Source organism: Hermetia illucens, chromosome 5 (assembly GCF_905115235.1).
Source record: "Hermetia illucens chromosome 5, iHerIll2.2.curated.20191125, whole genome shotgun sequence".
Taxonomy (NCBI): Eukaryota; Metazoa; Arthropoda; class Insecta; order Diptera; family Stratiomyidae; genus Hermetia; species Hermetia illucens.
In genome coordinates, this window is record NC_051853.1 from 71,165,497 (window position 1) to 71,185,127 (window position 19,631).

Below are 19,631 nucleotides of genomic sequence, written 5' to 3' on the forward strand. Positions count from 1 at the left end.
CACGATTGATTTATTTCATTTTTCTGCTGAATATGTTTTTAATGTAAAATTAGTCTTTTTGGGCCTTGTTTATAGCCCAACAGTGAAATTAAATTGGATAATTTAAAACTAAGGTATTCTAAAATGGCCCCGACAGAGGTAAAGCATAACTACTGGGAGCTACTAGATACAACTCGGTAGACAAGCTGAATGGGCGAGTAAGGGAGGGGTCTGGAATAAAATTTCTGTCTCCATTTCTTAGCAATTTCATTTACGTTTTGGCAAAGTCCTGCTAGAATTGGCAGCAGATATTGTTCTGGTCTTTTATTCACTGAAGGCCACTGTTTCGAAGGTTTCATGCGATCATAAATGATACATTTCTAATCGTCCGTTTGCACCCTGATAAGGTAACATGAAAGTGAAAATTGCTAGACATTCGTCTATATTGAAGTCAAATCATCTTCGAATCGGTGGAACCGCAATTTTGTAGGCAATTTCTTTATGATTAGCTCCGAGAGTAGCAATCGAGAAACAATACATGAAATGAATAGGTTCATGGCATGTCATCATTTACATCAGCAAGTTCTCTAAACCGGTCAGACAAATGCTCTTCATGTATCGAACATTTTCCTCGTGATTTCTGTATGTGTTTAAAGCAACCTTTAACTCCATATATACTCCCTCCGTGGTACAAATTTCGCCATGTAGCCAAAAATAAGTGAATCCATAATATATCTACTCACATTTTTTCCGCTACCTGCTTTACTTACACTTTTATTTTTAAGTAAAATAATAATTCCTATCTTTCTTTTTTAGGAATAGAATAATTGCATAATTTGGAATTTTTCACCAGATTCATAAGGTGTTATTATTTTTCAGCCCGATACGGTCACTCTTTATTGAAATTCACGGTAATATTTCCACTAATTTTCAAAACAGTATTTTTTTGGTTGTCACATCTGTAGGTATTATGAACTAGGATTATTAAAAACTCTCGAATGGTAAAATGTTGATATATTTTTAAAAAATCCAATGTGAATTGTTAAAACTGCATTAAATTGAGTTTTGTTGTAAAGTGAAACCAAATCGGATCTGTATGAGCCATTAGACACACAAATAGTCAAAGACAAGTTATGATACGAACTAAACGGGTTAATGCACAAATATTGCGATTTTTATGAGGCTTAAAAGCTTCTATTTGTTAGAGCTAATATTAGCACTCGTTAATCTAGTAAATTTAATTCATATCCTCCGACTGGGCTTTAACTTCCCCAAGAGTCGTCACGAATCAATGGTCCTCTATTTTCTGTTTCCAGTTGGCCATTCTATTTTTCGTTTGCATTTCAACGTAACCTTTGCATAACTCCATAACGTTCCATAAGCCGCTCTACATCTATTCCTCAGTATTCAGGCGTCCATGTTGTCCAGCTTGTCTACCTTAATTGCTGTGCCTTGATAAACCGAATTGGATCTTCTCCTTTGATAAGCATTGGTAGCTCCTCGATTGATCGATCATCTGTAGCCGTCGTTGATCATTTTTGGTGTCATGGAGTCGTACGGTAATTCTGTCTTAAAGTATTTGATCAGTGTAAAATACTTTTTTTTTACAGCTTATATCCTTCCGTGTATTGCTATTTGTATTGAATTATAGTTACATACCTTTATGACAAGGCATGTCTTCACTTCCCCAAAAACATAACTGTCCCACTGCATTTTGCGAACGTTAGCTTACTGCCAACTCCAAACTCCATGTGCTTGGTTTTACTGTTGTATATCCTTAGGCCTACTTCTAAAATTGCTTTTTCGATAGCGTATAAAACGTCGTTCACAAAACGAAAGAGAATAGTTCCTCTATTTAGCGGTGACCACCTGTGGGCAAGTGGACAATTTGACTTACTCCAGGGTAGAAAGTTAATCTGGAGATCTTATAATTAATCGTTATAATTTTTTCTAACGCCGTCAATATCGCTGCTTTTTGCAAACAATCAAATGCGTAAAGTTATAATAAATAGTATATTAAAATCGATGTTATACTCGAAGCGCGTCTTCTTGATAGTATTAATCTTCAATGGCGAAATCCAGTTTGGGATTCAAAGAGCACACTGCCTTGTTTCCTACTGATTCTCTTGTTTATAGCTTCCCATTGTTAAGCAGTTGCCAAAAATACTCGACCCACTTATTATCTATGCCACGGCCATGCTTAAAAATCCGTCTGCAGGGAGAGGAAGGGCTGAAATTCATTTTATATAAGATGACAATTTTATTCATATTTTTTGTTATTTACGAGGGCCGACTGAGTTAGAGCCAAAGATCCTTAATGAGTGAAAAGTATTGTTTTATATTTTAATCTAATTCCCTTTAAGCGAAATATACTTTTCACATCGTGTATATTGCCTTTATGCCTCTGAAAAAAATATTATTTATTTAAAGAAAAGTCACTGGGAGCCAGATCGGGATTACACGAGGGGTCGATTTCGGTGAATGGCATAGCTTTTAAGGCGTCCTTCGCAAACCAACCAGTGTGGACGTAGGTGTCGTCTTGCAAGAAAAGCATTATATCCACCGAATTTTCACGTTTTTTTCTATACAACTACTTCAGGTGCATGGAGGTATGATGTACGTACGATGGTAGCCATAACATTCTACGCCGACTTTGTCACTATACATTTTTTAGTTACCTTTCTACCCTCTTTATTCAGCAGGTGAATTTTGTTTGGGCTCTGAATCATAGTGAAGAATCCAGCTTTCATCAACGGTTGCAATTTCGTCCAGATTACTCTGACAGAAGACCCAATATGAAATATCTTAACAACTCTTCAGTGGTCGCTGTCCTACTAGTTGTCCTACTATCTGCCACAATGTTTTGTTGAAAAGAAAACTTGTTAGCACTGATGAAGGGAACAAGTGGTTCCCGAAATATCGGAATTTGCAAGAATAAATATCCACACCAACGAAAAAGAAACAACAAGCTTTTATTATTTCAATTAATTAATCGTTGGAAACACCGCATAATTTCACTCAGATAGTCCTACTAGTTGTCCTACTATTTGCCACAATGTTTTGTTGAAAAGAAATCCTTATTAAAATCAATTTAATGTCTGTCCCTCCGTCTGTCTGTCTGTCACGTACTTCCTCACAACCGGTCACTTTTATTCAAAAAAAAATTTGGTGGAAAAGTGGGAACCATGAATCCCCTTGAATGCAATGTTCTCACTCGCTCTACATTGAGTTTAAGGAGGGGAGGGGCTGGTCACCGTACATGCATACGACATCGAATTGAATATCGAGTATATTCCACGTATTTACACTCTGAGCTATATATAAGTGGAACCATCGTGTAGCCAAATATTTTCACATAAATCAACAAAACCTTTCATACCGGAAGCGTCCAGCTTCCGGTCTCCCGACCGATCCTAAATGAATTTTCAAGAGCCTATGGTATTTTATCAAAAATTAGTATGTCTTATTTTCTTTTATAACAAGCAAGTTAATCAAAAGGTAGTGCTCTAAATTAGCCCTACTAGCTAGTTTCGGCTGACATTGTGTTTTTGCTTGTTCCAAGGATAATTGTTAATGAACCAAATAAAAAAGGGGGCGATTATTCCAGCTAATAACTAGTGAGGTAGTTAGTGATTAGGTACCGAGAGGATTAGACTCCGCTGAGAACCTTAGGCTGCGTATTTACTACCCGCCCCTCATAAAATTTTATTGAAATCATCATACAACAGGGCCTAGGAAGTTTGGACCCTAAAATCCTCCACTCCTTTCCTTCAGAAGGTTTGCAATATACTGCCATAATCCGGAATTGCCTTTTCTGAGAGTAACCTCCTTTGTTCAAATGCTACGTATTTCTCATGGTTCAACAATAGTTGCCTGGCTTCGCTTTTATCGTTAAAAGTTCTTCTATATTCCTCATTTTCAGTCCCCTTTTTGCTGCGATGCATTTTCTGCCCTTATTTATGGCATTTTCTCCATATTTTATAATCCATGTTCATTCAAACTCTGTTTTTATCTCGTTGTGGAACTGCACTATTAAGGCTGGATTTCATAAGGCTGTCTTTCGATTTAACTCTCCTAGAGACTCTAACATGTGCTATTTTTACATTGATGTCACCTATTGTTAGTTTTGTATATTATCGAGTGTTGTAAAATTCCTTTTTCGCTGCTGTTATTAAATGTTTTTTTGACTCTTAGCATTAACAACTTACATTAATTAGGACGAACTCAAAAGTTTCGCAGTAGTGAATTGCCAACCCAACTCCAGCTTGGGAGTTCTGAGTATTATTTTTGTTGTTTTGAGAGAAAATATGTTATTGCGTTCAAATGTCAATAGACCACCAGAACAAGTAGGCCACACAAACTTCATGAACATACATAATTACTTCTTGTAGCTTGATTGTTAGTTTACTAATAAATGTACGGTACGGTGGGTCTGGCAATGTGCGCGCCCATATTGCCTAAGAATCCCAAAAATGATCACTTAATCTCATACAAATTTTTCAATTGTATAAACTGAGATTTATAGTTTTTAGCCGGTAGGTGAATTTGTCATAGTGTGTCCTATCCAGAGATTTCAGCTATGTACGCACCCGATTCGAAGAGAGGAACTTATTTCCAAATACCCCAATGCAGTATTAAAGATGGTGCAGGCTTGGTTTGAGGAGCATAAGAATAGTGATATTGGTATTATTAAAAACTTTAATATAAATAAATAAATGTTTTTTTATTAAATTAAATAAGGTTTAAAAACTTACAATCAGTAGAAATTTAAATAAAATAAAACATAATACTTCTAAATATTAAATTACTTTTATACATTTCTTGTAAACAGAAATTCCCGAGTAAAATATCAAGGCAAGTCCATGCGTTTCCGATATAAAAACATACACACCATATGACTTTAACACTATCACTCAATGGCACTTTTTCGTGGTTCGATCTTCCGGCAGAACTTCCATATCCTCCCTGCATCGAGGAACATAAAGCGTCACGCATGTACATTCCCAGTTATGTTGTGGATATCGATCCAGTCGCGTCCATTTCTTATTTTTAATATCGTAACCCTCTACAATTGACGACGCGCGATCTAGCATAGAATCTGAATGTAATCCTCCTGTGATGTAAATGACTCCATTAAGGACGACAATGCCAGCGTGATATCTTGGAGTTGGTATGGTTGTTTCAATCGACCAGGTATTTTTTGTAATATCGTATACATCTATAGTTGAAGCCAGACATCGATTAGCTGTTGCAGGATCCTCATACCAGCCTCCACAGATGTAAATCTTATCATCAGATTGAATCATAACGTGGTCGGTTCGCGGTACGAGCATAGGTGCTAATTCTTCCCAAAATTGATTGTTGGTATCATAACGCCACATAGAGGATAGAACAATATTTTTATCTAGCCCGCCTGGAAACAAAAAAAAATAATAATAATTCACTACTCCAAAAGTTTCGATAACTAAACCTACATAAAAGGATGAAAATTCTTTACCTGAAATATAAATATGGGAACCATGCACAGTGCCAGCATGTTGAGATCGATTTTCTGGTAAGCCGGGAATATACTCCCACAAGTCCGTTTTTACGTTATATCTCTCGCAGTTCGAGAGCGGTACATCTGGATGCCATGAGTCTTCCGTATCGCTGAGTTCACTAGCACCACATATTGCATATAAATAATTGCCAACGGAATTCAACGAAAATCTGCAGCGATCTTGTTGCATTGGTGCGATAGTATTCCATTTATTCTTAGTTGCACAGTAACGAAATCCGAAAGGGTGAATGTACTCGCGTAAGCAAACATCATAACATCCACCTACAATATACAAGTCGTTGCCTAATACTGTTGTTCCATAATTGCACTGCTCCACGTGAGGTATAACGGTCAAATTATACCATTTCTTCCTACTGGGTAAATAGTATGTGATTTTATTTGTAATGCCATTAGCACCAAATCCGCCTATTTTGATTATGGCTTTTTCCATGCCGCGTGAATTTACAAGAATTTTATCGCGAGCAGCTAAAAATGGCCTTTTGTTTATGTCATCTTCTGTGTATCTTTTTTCTACTGGAGCCGCTCGTATCAATGAATGGTAATACTTAGATTGATCTTCATGAGTTTCGTTGATGATTCGCTCCAAATCCTCCGGTGGTATCTCTATAAAGCGAATCTGATCAAATAGTTTTCGAGCTATCTGCAAACTAAGGTTTTGTGTAGAAATCCATTTTAGGACGATTTGCAAGACTTTGCCTTCACTACAGTCTACTGGATAATCACAGTTTAGGATGTATTCAAATTGTTCCCACGTCAGTCGGTTTACTTCACTCGTGCGTGAGAATTCTTCTAAATGTGAACAGATGAACTTATAAGTCTTCTTTTTTAGCGCTTCTAAAGAATATAGTTCCGCTATGGTAGCTATGTCTACACAGTTTTCCAAGTCAATCTGTGTTTCTAGGTAGTTAGCGCAGGCACTTACGATTGATTCAACTTGCACGTAACTTGCCGCCGATAATATGTCCTGCACATTTTCGCGGTTAAGTTCCAATTTACACGTATATGCGTAGATTATAAATAGCTCCAGACCCTGCGCAGTGACACCATTCAAATGAATTTCACTCTGATTGGCCTCTTTCATTGGTTCAGTGAACATTGCTCTAAAATATTCGCTACATGCCGCCAGAACAGCCCGATGTGCCTGCAAATACAGAAAATAACGTTTCATTAGAATGGAAATAAGAGAATCACCAGGAAAATCACTGTCCAAATGAATTTGAGCTCAGTAACTAGAGAGCATTGTTATGGTAATCGTGAACTTTACCACAGAAATATTAATGTAGATAATCAGAGGAATTCTCTTTTTCGGAGACAAGTTTTTTTCGAAATATGTGTATTTTGATATGGCTTAGTTGACTAGGGAGCAGGGACGCCTTTACACGGGCCAGAACTCTTCTGTGGAATCGGAAACGATTTCATGCCTATACTGGGCGGGATTAGCAGGGATGGAGCAGTCCAGGGTGCTTATTGAGGGATACGAACCGAAATAAGCAACCAACTATAAACAACCAATCCATACATAAATACAATAGGAAATTGATAAAGTGTCATTGCAATATTATTCGGATCGCCGCCTTCAACAATTGGTTTTGGCATCAAGCTGGAAAACTTCTATATCAAACTCGGTCAGATGCACTAACACCATCATGCAAATGGGAATCGATGTCAATTATGATGTGCAGAATGCAGCTGCGATCCTGACTGAAAAGCCCCGCCCATTGGGCGCTATATTTTTGTCCCGCAAAACTTGTAAGCTTGTCTAGGCAGTTTCATCTCCTGTGTATAGTCTTCTTAGTCTCAGGATTATTTGAGACGTATATTTTGAGAATCGTATGTCGCAAGTTTTGAAAAATGATACTTAGAATTTAACAGTAAATGTTCTCTGTAATGCGGAGGGGTTAACGCTTCCAGGAAAACAATGAATTCAACAGATGAAGGAACTACTTCTATGGAATTACTAAACAAGTCGGGAAACCGGAAGCTTGACGCTTCAGGTATAAAAGGTTTTGTATTTCCCTATGTGAGGAGCATAACGTAGTTCTCCATTGGCTTATAGCATTGACTCGAGACATTGAAATCGAAGGGCAGGTTACTGCCATTGCCAGAACTCAGCGATTTAAATATCTCGAGTTAATGCTATCTGCCAATGAAGAACTGCGTAATGAAATTGTTTCACGCTTTAATGCAACCTGGATGAAGTGCCATTCCCCAACTGGTGCTCTTTGTGATCGCCGCATCAGCGCACGTCCCAAAGCTAAAATTTACTGCAATGTCGTCCGTCTGCTGCTCTCTATAGTTCTGAGTGTTGGCCGACTATAAAGGACAATGAACGGCGTCTTGCGGTAATGGGGACGAAGATGTTGCATAGCACTGGTGGCGTGACACGTTTTAATTACGTCTGAAATGAGAATATTCGCGATCGATATGGGTTTGCACCTATCGTGGAAAAACTGCAGTAGAGGCGTTTTCGATGGTGTGGTCACGTAATTCACGCTAACGAGAATTCAACAACCAGTATTGGTCAGAACATCGAAAGCAATGGTAAGCAACCAAAAAGCCGGCCAAAACAATGGTGGCTTGATATGCTGGATGGGTATTTAAAGGTCTCGAGATTACATCCCGATCAGGCATTTGATAAAATAAAATGACGAAACCGATCACCACGAGCCGACCGAAAAAGATGTGAGGAGCGACGAGTGCACGACAGCTAAAAATTCCATTGATCATTTGATGGGAAGCCCTGTGTTGATAATGGTCAACCTCATACGCTTCACACACTGAGTTTAATATTATTAGCAAATGCCAACAATTTAACCAACATCAAATATAAACAAGACGGGAAGCCGGAAGCTAGACGCTTCAGATATGAAAGGTTTTGCGTATTTCTTTTATAACAAGATTTGCATGTGCATTTATCCCATTAGTATGTAGCACGTAATATATGCATATATTATGTGAAAATATCCACTTTGTGATATTGACATTCATAGTCTTGAATTTGCAAAGGAGCGGCAGTTTTGACCTAGTATAACTTTGTTAGTAATAGTGCGATTTTTACTAAATTTGGCAGGATCATGCTCTATACTATAGCTTATACTGCTTGTGTGATTCTAGGGTGAACTTAAGGGGGGTTTTCCTTTCAATTACTAAAAATTATAGTAATGTACTATTATTAACTTTATCTGAACAGGTGTCGATATGTAGAGTATTTCGGAGCCTAGGCACCATATAGTGGCAGCCCCCTGATTTTTTTCAGATTTTTCGGTTAGGTAGTTTCAGAGAATGGGTTCGTTGAAAAAATGGTCACTTTCAACCCCCCGCACTCCGCACATTTTCAATAAATGTCAAAACTAAGACCAGCTTCGAAAAGTACTAACCGAGAGCTTTAATTTAATGCCCCACATGACTATATTTGATAAAAAAAAAAATTACACCCCCCTTAAATTCGACGTAAAAGGATGTAACTCACTATATGCGTGAGCGTTCACAGTTCCCACCTTTCTACCAAATTTGGTGTGAAGTGCTACAACCGGAGACGGAGAAAAATGCGTGTGACGGACAGACCGACAGACAGTAAACCGATTTTAATAAAGCCAAAAAACGAAAACCAAAATGTCCCCATGGACCCCACCGTTCACATAAGTTTACTTTATATGATGACGACATCATACATGTCTTAAGGTGGAATAAATTTACCTGAAATCCGAAATTTTGACTTTCTATAACTTTGTTAATAATAATTGGATTGCGTTCAAACTTTGCAGAATTATTTCCTATATCATCGCCTACGCTGATGCCAAATTGTACTTTTGGTATGAACTTAAGGAGGGTTTTCCGGTAAATTTCTAAAACATGGTAATATACTATTATTAACTTTCCTGCCTTTACTAGCCATTACACAACGTGTGATTATCACCATGGAAAATAGTTAAGTTCAGATTTTAATATTAAGAAAATGTATAATTTCTATCTTGAAAATGTAAAAATGAGAAACAACAAACAACAAAAATGAGAGCAACAAATCTTCAAAGTTGATATTAATTTGCAATTTCATCAACGTACAAAATTGTACATGTCAAAAATGCGAGCTTCTTAAATGAAAGATGCAAGCATGTGAGAATGAATGTGCGATTGAAGTTTGAACATGATTTACATTTGAAATTGGTAGAGGACCAGAAAAGGCAGCATAAAATCTAGGCGAATATTTTGCCTTTTCATTTGATTTTCAAAAAGTTTTGCCTCTTTCCAAACATGACTTCTATATCGTATTAAATCGTATTAATGTTGACGTATATCTTTGAGATGAAACCGTTGCATCAAGAGGTTCTCAGGAAGTTTCTTCTTCCATTGTCTTCCCTATCAAATGTTTTATAAACTCACTCTAACTCACGACTAATTTCTGACTTTGGAGTTGGTACTAAAAAAGAGGAAGACTCAGATATTTTTCCCAAATAAAAATTGATTCTTTGATTTTCCTCCTTTCGTCTTTTATACAGAATACATGATGCAAATTACTGTTATTATATCTGTAGTTTACTCATCAATTTTCTTAAATCACTTCTTTCGAAAAATCACCTCAGGGAAATATCTCGGACAAAATTAATGTAATCAGTAATTTTTTTGTTGTTAACTATTTATTTCGAAAGAGGCATAGCCATTTTATGAAATGCAAAGGTGACGAATTTTTAATTACTATACAAAATTGTTTATACTGAGAAATATAAGTCCCCTGGGATAATAAATCCAAGTAAATCTTTTCGAAAGTTGGTGTTAATATTTTTAAATATATAAAAACGCAAACCCCTAAATTTCTCAATTTAAGGGGATCATCCCATGTGAACACCGTTTTTGGCATTTTTGAGAAATTTTTGTGAAGAACTGAATAAAGATACAAATGCGAATTTTTCACCATATATTTATTGGTATGTTGAACATGGGTAATCAGTTTTTAAGCCCGATATCATAGTTCATTATTGAAGTATAGAGCAACTTATACACTCGCCTTCAAAAAAGCGTTTTTTGGGTGTCATGCTTGAGGGCACTGTGCTCATCTTAAAAAAAAATAAACGGCATTTTAACGTAGACTTTGGTTGCCTTGTTAAACTTTTTTTTGTAAATTTTGGTTGTTTTTTGACGACTTCTTTGATGTGTAAAATAACGGCCCAATGAACCGCAATTATCCTAGTTTGCGAACCGTAAAAATATGTTCTGAATAAGTCATGTAAATTTCAACGGATGTTGCGCTATGGTGGCACCCGACTTTCAACATGCAAACACAACTCTTAACTGACCATTAATGTGCTATACCTAGTCCATAACTCTTCGGTTTCTTCAAAAAGCGCATGTAAAGCCTTGGCTACATTCTCGCTCTTTTAGTGAAGTCATTTGAACGTCGTTTGGAACGGCAAATTCGCGCTTAACTACGGCGATTGACATAAAACTGACATATGGCACTTTACCTGTTTAACAGTGTCATTTTCGAACGTCTCGGAATATCGAAAAATCATTTTGCCCAAATATTCTACAGTATATCTAAACACAATTGATGCAAAAAAAATCGATTCCAATCTGGCGCACGGGTTGACCCCCCTTAAAAACAAATAAATAAACGGCTTGTTTTACCTATTATCTTTGTGACGGGTGGAAGTACACATATACCTCTAACCTCTGGGGGAAATTTAAAGGTTGCACTGCCTGGACTATCACCAAAGCCATATCTCCAAAATACCAGCGGTCTATAAGAACACCATGAAAAAACCTGGAGGATAACTGATAACAATAGACTTCTGTTTTAAAAAAATAAGCATTTATTTCATGATATGTTGTATCCGCTCTATTGACGTATTCAGTGAAAAATTTCTTTGAAGCCCTCAATTATTTACTATTAAGTTTGAATTCTGACAAGGCGAGTTGTTCGCCCCGGAGTTTAATTAAAATGAATAATGACGTCGTTAGGCTAACGTTTTTACTCTAAGCTGTGTAATATTATCTCAAGTTAAATACGGGTAAATCTGTATCATATTTGCATATGAATTAGTTTGCAGATCCACTCGTAAAAACTATGGGGATGTTGTAGTAGAAGGAGTGCAATTTATGCAAGTTAGCAGTAAGCCGTCGGTTTGTTGAGGCCTGCCGGTGTAGCATTAAATAACTTTGGCATGCTTTTCAGCACGTTCAAATCTGAATCAAATTTGTAATGCTTAAAATTTTAAAAACAATTATTTATTAAACGCTGTTATTATAAGATTTGTTAGATAGCTCTCCAGAAATGAAGAGTTTACTGCCGGAGTCAAGGCGGAAAGTCTTTTTCGGAGCAACGTCTAGGGGGTCTATGAGAAGTAGAGTTTCATGCTGTGCGATTAACAATCGTGGTGGATTATTTCTTCCACTGCTTCAACTGTTCATAATCGTAGATGAAAAGCCTGCTGTTAATGTAACCCACAGGAGCATCGGATTATTATCACCTGGAAGCTTTTTCGTGATGCGGTATACGGCAACGAAATCGCTATTACTTGCGGTAACTTCTGCTTTCTTCTTCTTCTTACGCTATTCTCACCCACGCCAGAAATAGAGGCATCTTTCATTGCGCTTCGGTGTTCATCAATTTTACCGATGGGATTGTTCAGAGGCTGTATCGTATTGAATTTGGTGGCCAAAATTTCACCATGCAAGTGGAGGTCTTTTTTGAAGCCTCTTTAATTACGCACATTAGGAAGACAACTCCTAAATCTAGATTTTCATTTTCGTTCAGTTAAAATCCAACTGACCTTATGGGGGACCTCATAGACAGCAGTATGTCGCCAATGACGAGGCGGCGAAAGTTACAGAAATCTACAAACCTTTCAGAGTAATCATTAGGATCATCAAGTCCATGCCTTTCCACTTTCGTATTCAGACCACCAACCACGATCATAATCTCACCTTTAGCGAGCTTCTCCTTGCGTGAACTGTTTCATAGAAAACATCATTCTGCTTTGTATTGTAAATCTCCGCTGGAATCTTGCTGTTAAGGTCCTGTCAGAAACCGATTTCCAGGAAAGTACCCCTTGCGATAGCAATCACCAATAGTCCGAAACTGGATTTTTTATGCTACCACTAGGTTTTCAAGAATCCAAGAGCTTGACGTCAAACCGGGGAGAGAATACTCTCACCACTCCCACCATATGAATTCGCTTAGGCCCAGAAAATACATTGGCGGAATTTTGCATAAGATGGAGAAAACGAACAATCTAGGGCCATGATGTCATTGTCGATTAACCGCAAAATTACTCTAATCAGACTATTCTGATGCAACTCAACAACTGTTAACTAACTTCTAATTATCTAATTCGTAATCGATATAACAATAACCGATTTCCACATCAATTTGGTTCTAGGCCTTGAAGCCCACTAGCGTACTTCATTTCAAAATCGTATCGGTACACTAAGAGACAATGTGGTTAGCATTACGCTCTCCCGCGATTATTCACCCGATTCGACTAAGGTACAGCTAAACCCACTGGTATTTGGCAAGCAGCCACAATGCAAATCTCCCTGCCGCCTTCCGTTCCGAGAGGTTATTGCCCTAATAATGAAGCCTTCCAAAGTACTTTTTGGTAACCTTTTCTTCTTGTTACCATCAAGTAGATATCAATGGGTCGTGAACCAAACGGCTTGGGAATAATAAGAAAGGATATGAACAGATCTTACTCTCGCAACTGCCGAATATCAGGAGCATCGAGAAAAAAATGCAATCAAGTGGACAAGTTATGATATAACGGCCTAAACAATTATCGCAGTCATCAGGACAAAGGCCGAAAAAGAAGAAAAAGCTGGGGATGATTGCCTATTATTAAGTGGGAATAGCATTCAATCTCATCTTGGAAGACATCGTGAGGATATTCTCATTCAACAGGTTTCCGCCTAAATTTTGACTAATAATTTCATGCAGCAGTTTATAAACGATTGTATAGGGATGTGGGAATAACACTAAAAAAAACCAATGAGATATTCCTATACATCGTAAGAGTGGTAAACCAATGAAGTATAAACCAGAGCGAAATAATCTGTGTGAAACATCAATTGAATGTTTATAAGATTAGAACTTCATGGACTGGCTTATAAATCATTTGTTTGATAAATGCTTATCAATTATCTGCAATCTCGACGCCTAATTGAAGATAAAGTTTGAGATTCAAATCTCAGATATAAAATCTTATTAATCGCTCATACACAATAGGAATTGCAGAGATTTAAAAGGGTACTGATAAAAACGAACAGTAAAGGTCTGCGAATTCTACATACATTTCGAAATGCAGCTCACGAGTGGCACAATATTGGAATACTAACACGCGTTGCCAAACACTTTGACCTTCCACCGGAATAATAAGTCGATAGCCATTGTAAACCCATATGGGTATAAGAGCAGAGTACCTCCTTACCGCAATCGCTCCCGTTCGATGCATATTTATCACAATCTGCAAGCTGGCTTGGCATTTCTCAGTGCGAATCGCGATCTGTCTTCATTCCATAATCAATTTGGAGGTCACTCGATACATTTCGAAACGTGCATTGAGAAAAAGTGTGAAAAGCATGTGGGCAGCAAGTTATCAGTCCAGCAATTGCTTAGAATCACCTGATATCGTAGTACGTATGGACGGGGGGAAGGGGACCATTAATGACTATCGGCCCGCAAATATCTGCGCTTACTATCTCTTATTGGGGCTGGAAATCTGATTGAAAGTGCTCTGTGCACTTGTCACTTACCTTAAACGACTCGCCCTGCGCCACGAGAGTTATGTCCACTAATTTCTCCTCCTGCCTTAATTCGTTCAGGCCACTGAGTATGGCTTTCGAGTGCGCCAGTGATTCGAAATGAGTGTTCGAGTGGTTCAAAGTTATTGTCCACTCAAGGCTATTGCCCGTCATCGCGGTTTCGCGGTTTTATAAAATGCTAAAATTAAATTTTCTCCGAAATTATCGTCACTTTTAATTATAAACTAACGGTCACTGTTTGGACGCGAACCATTTGGAACTGGCCCAATAAATTCTAATGAAAATTTGATTGCAACCAATTCCACTTTCTACTGGTTTGCTTTGCTTGATTGGTGTCCCAGACAATGTTTCACTTAAATTGCACAAAAATAAGAACACGCGCACCACGCCGACACTAAATCGAACTCATTGTTCATTGCACATACGTCGCGATGTAAATAATTCGGCTACAAGAATCCAATTTGATTATGAATTTCTTTCTCTACGAAATCAAAGAATCGTCCATGTCTCAATCATGTACCTCTTCTACCTGTCTGTCTGCGATCAACTACCCGAGCAAGCCTGAACGGGTTCAGGTGACGTTCGATATGTTAAGTGGAAAAGCCAGGTGAGTACACGGAGTGCAGGGGCACGCAAGTTGTCTTCGCGGATTTCTATTTTTGTTTCTTTTCGGGTGAGCGACTGAGATTTAATCACGGCGGCTCAGTTGAAAACGTAAACAAACCTGCATTACCGTTGTTGTGATATCTTTGCATATTCCGCCTTTAGTGTTTAATTGGAAAAAAATATTTATATTAAATATCTGAAGAGACGTGTGAAACTTCTGAACTGAAAACTGTTGGAAAACATCAAGAGTTTCAATCTGGCTGTTCTCAGAAGCACAAAATCTCCGAACTACGGAACAGCTGATTCTTGAATGGCAGCATTCACATTGTGAATTGATGCGGTGCATAGCTGTCAGAAATTGGTGTCAACTGTAAAGAATCGAATTTGAATTGGCGCCGGAAAATGGAGTCTCCGCGAGGTTGTACTGACTTTCCTACTCCTGAAAGTCCAATAGTTACTGAAAATGGAAGGCTTTGCTCTGTCCCAGTGCGGGAAGTCACGGGAAATGCCTATATAGTAAGTATATGAAATTACATATCGCCAATAGATTCGAAACACATTGCTTTTGAAAATTATCCACTTTGAGACCTCAGTCCTTCATTATTTTATTCGGAAGTAGCGAAAAGTAACCGGAAGATCATTTGCAATTACAGCTGGAGTTCTACCCGGAAATTAACATTAGTCGCGAAATGTTTCATGGTTCATCGTTGAAATCTATGGATGACAGGCGAAGTCTCATGATTCCTGTGAATGAGCCTCTTATCAAGCGCATTACTCGAACTTTTTTCGAAGAAGGATTAATGGAAGCACTCGAAGAGGCAGCTTCCCCCCAAAGCTCCAGTATAAGCCCAGTCACCAGCTCGGTAGCAAAATACGCCTTGCGTTTGCTTGTACTTTTAAGAAAACTAAGGAGGACCGTTCACCCACACTTGAGGGAAGAGGGAATCGAATCTATTGCTAAATATTCGGAAACAAGGTGAGGTAATTTATTTTAGTCCAGTGTTTAGCACTCGTGGAATACTCTACTTTCAGGGATTGGCAGAAAAGTTACATCCGATGCATTAGATGGCATCCCAACTGCTTCAAAATAGCCGTCGCTTCCTGTGATGACAGCATAAGAGTATACACTGATGAGCCGACAGTTGTGCCTATTTTGAAGGTCAGTCAAAACATTTGAAATCTGATTCATCTTGACTGCAATTAATATGATTTTAAAGAGTGGAACTCAGAAATGCATAACATCGATGGCCTGGCGCCCCTACAGCGCCGCCGAGCTAGCGGTAGGCTGTCAAGTTGGAGTTCTGCTGTGGTCAATGGATCCAAATTTACATATAACTCGACCACTTTCTCAAGCGAATCTTCTGAAACAGTAGGTGGCATGAATAGAATATCCTAAACACTAAAACGAACGCTACTTTTATCCCAGTCCGAACTTCAATCCAGTGACAAGTGTGGAATGGAGCCCGGATGGTTGCCTTCTAGCAACATCGAGCATCAACGACACAGACATTTTAATTTGGGATGTAGATCGGTGCAGGAATGTTCCCCTGAAAAGAGTGGGACTACCATGCTCATTTCTGAAATGGTCGCCCGATGGTGTCCGCATGTTCTCATCAACAGTTGGAAACGTTTTTCGCGTTTGGGCAACGGATAAATGGGTTCCGGAACGGTGGACCATAGCAAAAGGCTCAATACAGTCGGCGGCTTGGTCCCCTTGCGGCTCTTTCCTGCTTTTCGTGACAACGGAGGAACCGATCTTGTATCGACTGCAATTTGTTGAAGAGCAAATATTCACATGTAAGTACCCCTGGGCAGAATTGAAGGTTGGAAACGGGGACAGAGCAACTGAATGCACAATGACCAACCTGTTTGTATTAAAGTAAGACTTACGGTATCTCATGTGTGCTAGATCAAATAGAAATTGCGAGGGGCAACTACAGGTGAGACTACCATAAAGTCCTGGTAGATCTTGTATAATGTTGCCTACATTGAGTTATCCGCGAATTTCGTTTCTTCCACTAATCCGACATGATTTTTCAGCTTCTAGTCTTTCAAAGCAGGCGCTGCCAATTGCCGATTTGTCGAAAATAGAAGTTGGCGTACGAACAGTGGGTGGCATGCCGCAATCAATCGCGTGGGATCCGAATGGCCAGTATTTGGCAATAATATTCAAGGATAGTCCCAATGTCGTTGTTTTCGCAACATCTATCCACAAACATCAATTCAGCATTTCGCCTTCATGTTTCATAACGGGCATTGGAGTGGAGTTCCCTTCTTATATATGCTTCCAGAGCAAAAATCGGAAGAATTCAGATAGTGTCCTAACAATCGGCTGGTCAAGTGGACGTGCTCAATATTTTCCGTTTGCTAATATGTGAACACAATATTTCATGATTTTATATTGTTATATGAACGTAATAAATAATTTATATTTTCCACATTGTTTGTTTGATGCTACATGTTGATTTTGTAAGTTTAGCAGGTCGATAAACCGATAGTTGGACGGTTGAAGCATGAAAGTCTTTGTTTTCTTACTTGAGGACTTCGGCAGCACAGCACTTTCTTTTATCATACATTATTTTTCAAGACCCTCTTACACAACTTATTCGTTCTGGAGTGAACTGAAACAATAAACTGCGTTAGTATCTGGCTTCGTAGTGATAGATTATCATTACTCAGCAAGGATGCAGAAGTTCACTTAAAACAGATCCAAAAAAGAATGAGGACAAGCGGCTATTTCATATACGGGTCTTTAGTATTTCTATAGGTCAACAAGAAAATTGATAGTTTTTGACCTACTCTAACTCTGTCAAGGGGCTGCATACTGTTGCAGTGGGTGGAATGGCATTTCGTTCGTTTCGACAGATAGTAAATGTTTATTAAAAAACGTGAGCAACTTCAATTGATGCATATTAAGGGGTACTTTAAATTTTTTTTCGAAGAATATTTAAAAATTGCAGATTATCGCTGTTTCCCGCGCTTTTTTGAGGAATAATTTACCGTGGCTACGATAACGATTAATCTAAATCAGAATTTTAAACAATTTTCGTTAGTATATTGTATTGTCTAGACAATGATCGAAGGGTTTGTCAAGACACTTACTTTTAGAGATATGGCGACAGTTTTAGCGAAATTTTTATTTTTTTTTTCTATTGTACTTAAAAAATAAAAGAATTAGAAATCTTTCTTTTGGTAATCGGCAATTATCATAACAAATGTGTGGTATAAATTTGTAGATGATTGAATTGGTAGTTTTTTAGTCCAGCGGCTCCAGCCAAGCCTTGGTCTGAAATATGGCCGGGTTTACATTCAACATAGTTTGCACTCACATTGTGTTGTCCGAATTGCAGGGCAGAGGTGAAGCAGCGTCTGATGAGGTGCTTCTGCCTGGTAGGATACCATAAGCCGTTTTTGCTTTCTAATTTTTGGCAACTTGCAGTGCATGAAAGTTCGAAAGTCTATACATAATGTAACAGCGCCAGAGTAGCGAAATTGTGGGCTATAAATAGCTATAACTCCGAACCTATTCTTGAGATAATGTACTTAAAGACTATGCAATATTTTTTTTCCGACTATCATAATTATACATAACCCTTTCATAATGGCAGGATTTTAATCATATTATTATGTGATATGCTATTCTTTCTGTTGCTACATATTTTCGTACTTCGATCAATGAAAAGGAATGAGCAGATATACATATTTTTTTTTTAATTTTTGAGTTGATCGTGAGTCCTGCCTGTGTTTAAGTTAAGCTAAGGCGTAAAAATACGTCGTAGCCCCCTATTTTGTAGGGATTTTCAGAAAAGTACTATGCGATTAGCTATGAGGTTTCATACTTCATACTAAAAAATATGGTGAAAAAATGTATGCTCCCCTTTTCCATACATGAAGTCTGTTTATATTGAAAACGAATAAATTTCCATTTTTTTAATTGTTATTTGGACAGTGATAGAATCCTCCATTTAGGGCTGTTTCAAAAAATCGGTTTGTGTGCGTTTATTTGAAGAAGCACCATATCTATTTTGTTCCATAATATACTAAAGCCTTCATAATTGTGACTGGACGCCACGAATTTCATTCATCGTAAGTCAATTAAAATGAAAATATCCAGAAAAAAACATAATTGTATGTTGCAGTATTGCAGATGATCAGCTCTTCCCAGAACACCAAGTCTTTGTCACCACTATAACTTTATTTTAGACTATGCCCTGTGAGTTAGGACTAAAGAATGCACTCAAGGTCTCGACTAAAAGGAAAATTTGTGCTACCGAAACGTCAACAACACCTCGGCTATCGACAGTGGACTATGATTGGTTTAAATCTGCGTATACTTCTCCACAACGGTTCAGAGGGTCCCTAGAATGCTTGTTTGCTTCAACTCGAGCGAGCATTCTAACGATATAAGTTGAAAATTTTGGGCCTAGCGAAGTAAGATAGTGGGGCTCTGGACAGTACTCCTTCCTCTTGACACACTAATGGCAACGCGAATCCCATGTCGTGTTGCATCTGGCGGCCACCACAAAGCGCGTTATCTTGACTTGGGAGTCGGTTTCTGACAGGCTTCTAACTGCAAGATTCCGGTCCAGATTAAGGAGTGTCACAATTGTAAAATGCTACACACCAACGATGGTCCTGTGAAGGACATTAACGATCGACTGCTCACCAAGGTTCTTAACGGGCCATCAATGCGCTTCTTCTTTTTCTTTAGCCTTTATCGGCGGTGTTGTCT

General features: G+C 38.2%; 2 protein-coding genes across 2 annotated transcripts; one reads left to right on the top strand and one right to left on the bottom strand.

The window, feature by feature from the left end:
- Positions 1 to 4,683: 4,683 nt before the first annotated feature.
- LOC119657288 (kelch-like protein 9) lies at positions 4,684 to 14,932 on the bottom strand. Its single transcript, XM_038064135.1, has 3 exons — positions 14,285 to 14,932; positions 5,477 to 6,680; positions 4,684 to 5,392 (listed from the first exon to the last, which is right to left on the bottom strand). The coding sequence occupies exons 1-3, from the start codon at positions 14,444 to 14,446 to the stop codon at positions 4,893 to 4,895; spliced, it is 1,866 nt and encodes a 621-aa protein (XP_037920063.1). The 5' UTR covers positions 14,447 to 14,932; the 3' UTR covers positions 4,684 to 4,892.
- A 281-nt stretch (positions 14,933 to 15,213) lies between these two features.
- LOC119657289 (aladin) lies at positions 15,214 to 17,335 on the top strand. The gene is made up of 6 exons (XM_038064136.1): positions 15,214 to 15,415; positions 15,553 to 15,875; positions 15,932 to 16,058; positions 16,117 to 16,268; positions 16,326 to 16,696; positions 16,940 to 17,335. The coding sequence occupies exons 1-6, from the start codon at positions 15,302 to 15,304 to the stop codon at positions 17,275 to 17,277; spliced, it is 1,425 nt and encodes a 474-aa protein (XP_037920064.1). The 5' UTR covers positions 15,214 to 15,301; the 3' UTR covers positions 17,278 to 17,335.
- Positions 17,336 to 19,631: the final 2,296 nt, after the last annotated feature.

Excerpts from the sequence above, each read along its gene's own strand:
- LOC119657288 (XM_038064135.1), bottom strand. The coding sequence starts at position 14,446 with ATGACGGGCAATAGCCTTGAGTGGACAATAACTTTGAACCACTCGAAC. Across the intron at positions 6,681-14,284 it reads CGCAGGGCGAGTCGTTTAAG|GCACATCGGGCTGTTCTGGC; the intron begins GTAAGTGACAAG and ends CTGTATTTGCAG. Across the intron at positions 5,393-5,476 it reads TTCCCATATTTATATTTCAG|GCGGGCTAGATAAAAATATT; the intron begins GTAAAGAATTTT and ends TTTTGTTTCCAG.
- LOC119657289 (XM_038064136.1), top strand. The coding sequence starts at position 15,302 with ATGGAGTCTCCGCGAGGTTGTACTGACTTTCCTACTCCTGAAAGTCCA. Across the intron at positions 16,269-16,325 it reads CAAGCGAATCTTCTGAAACA|TCCGAACTTCAATCCAGTGA; the intron begins GTAGGTGGCATG and ends CTTTTATCCCAG. Across the intron at positions 16,697-16,939 it reads TGAAGAGCAAATATTCACAT|CTTCTAGTCTTTCAAAGCAG; the intron begins GTAAGTACCCCT and ends ATGATTTTTCAG.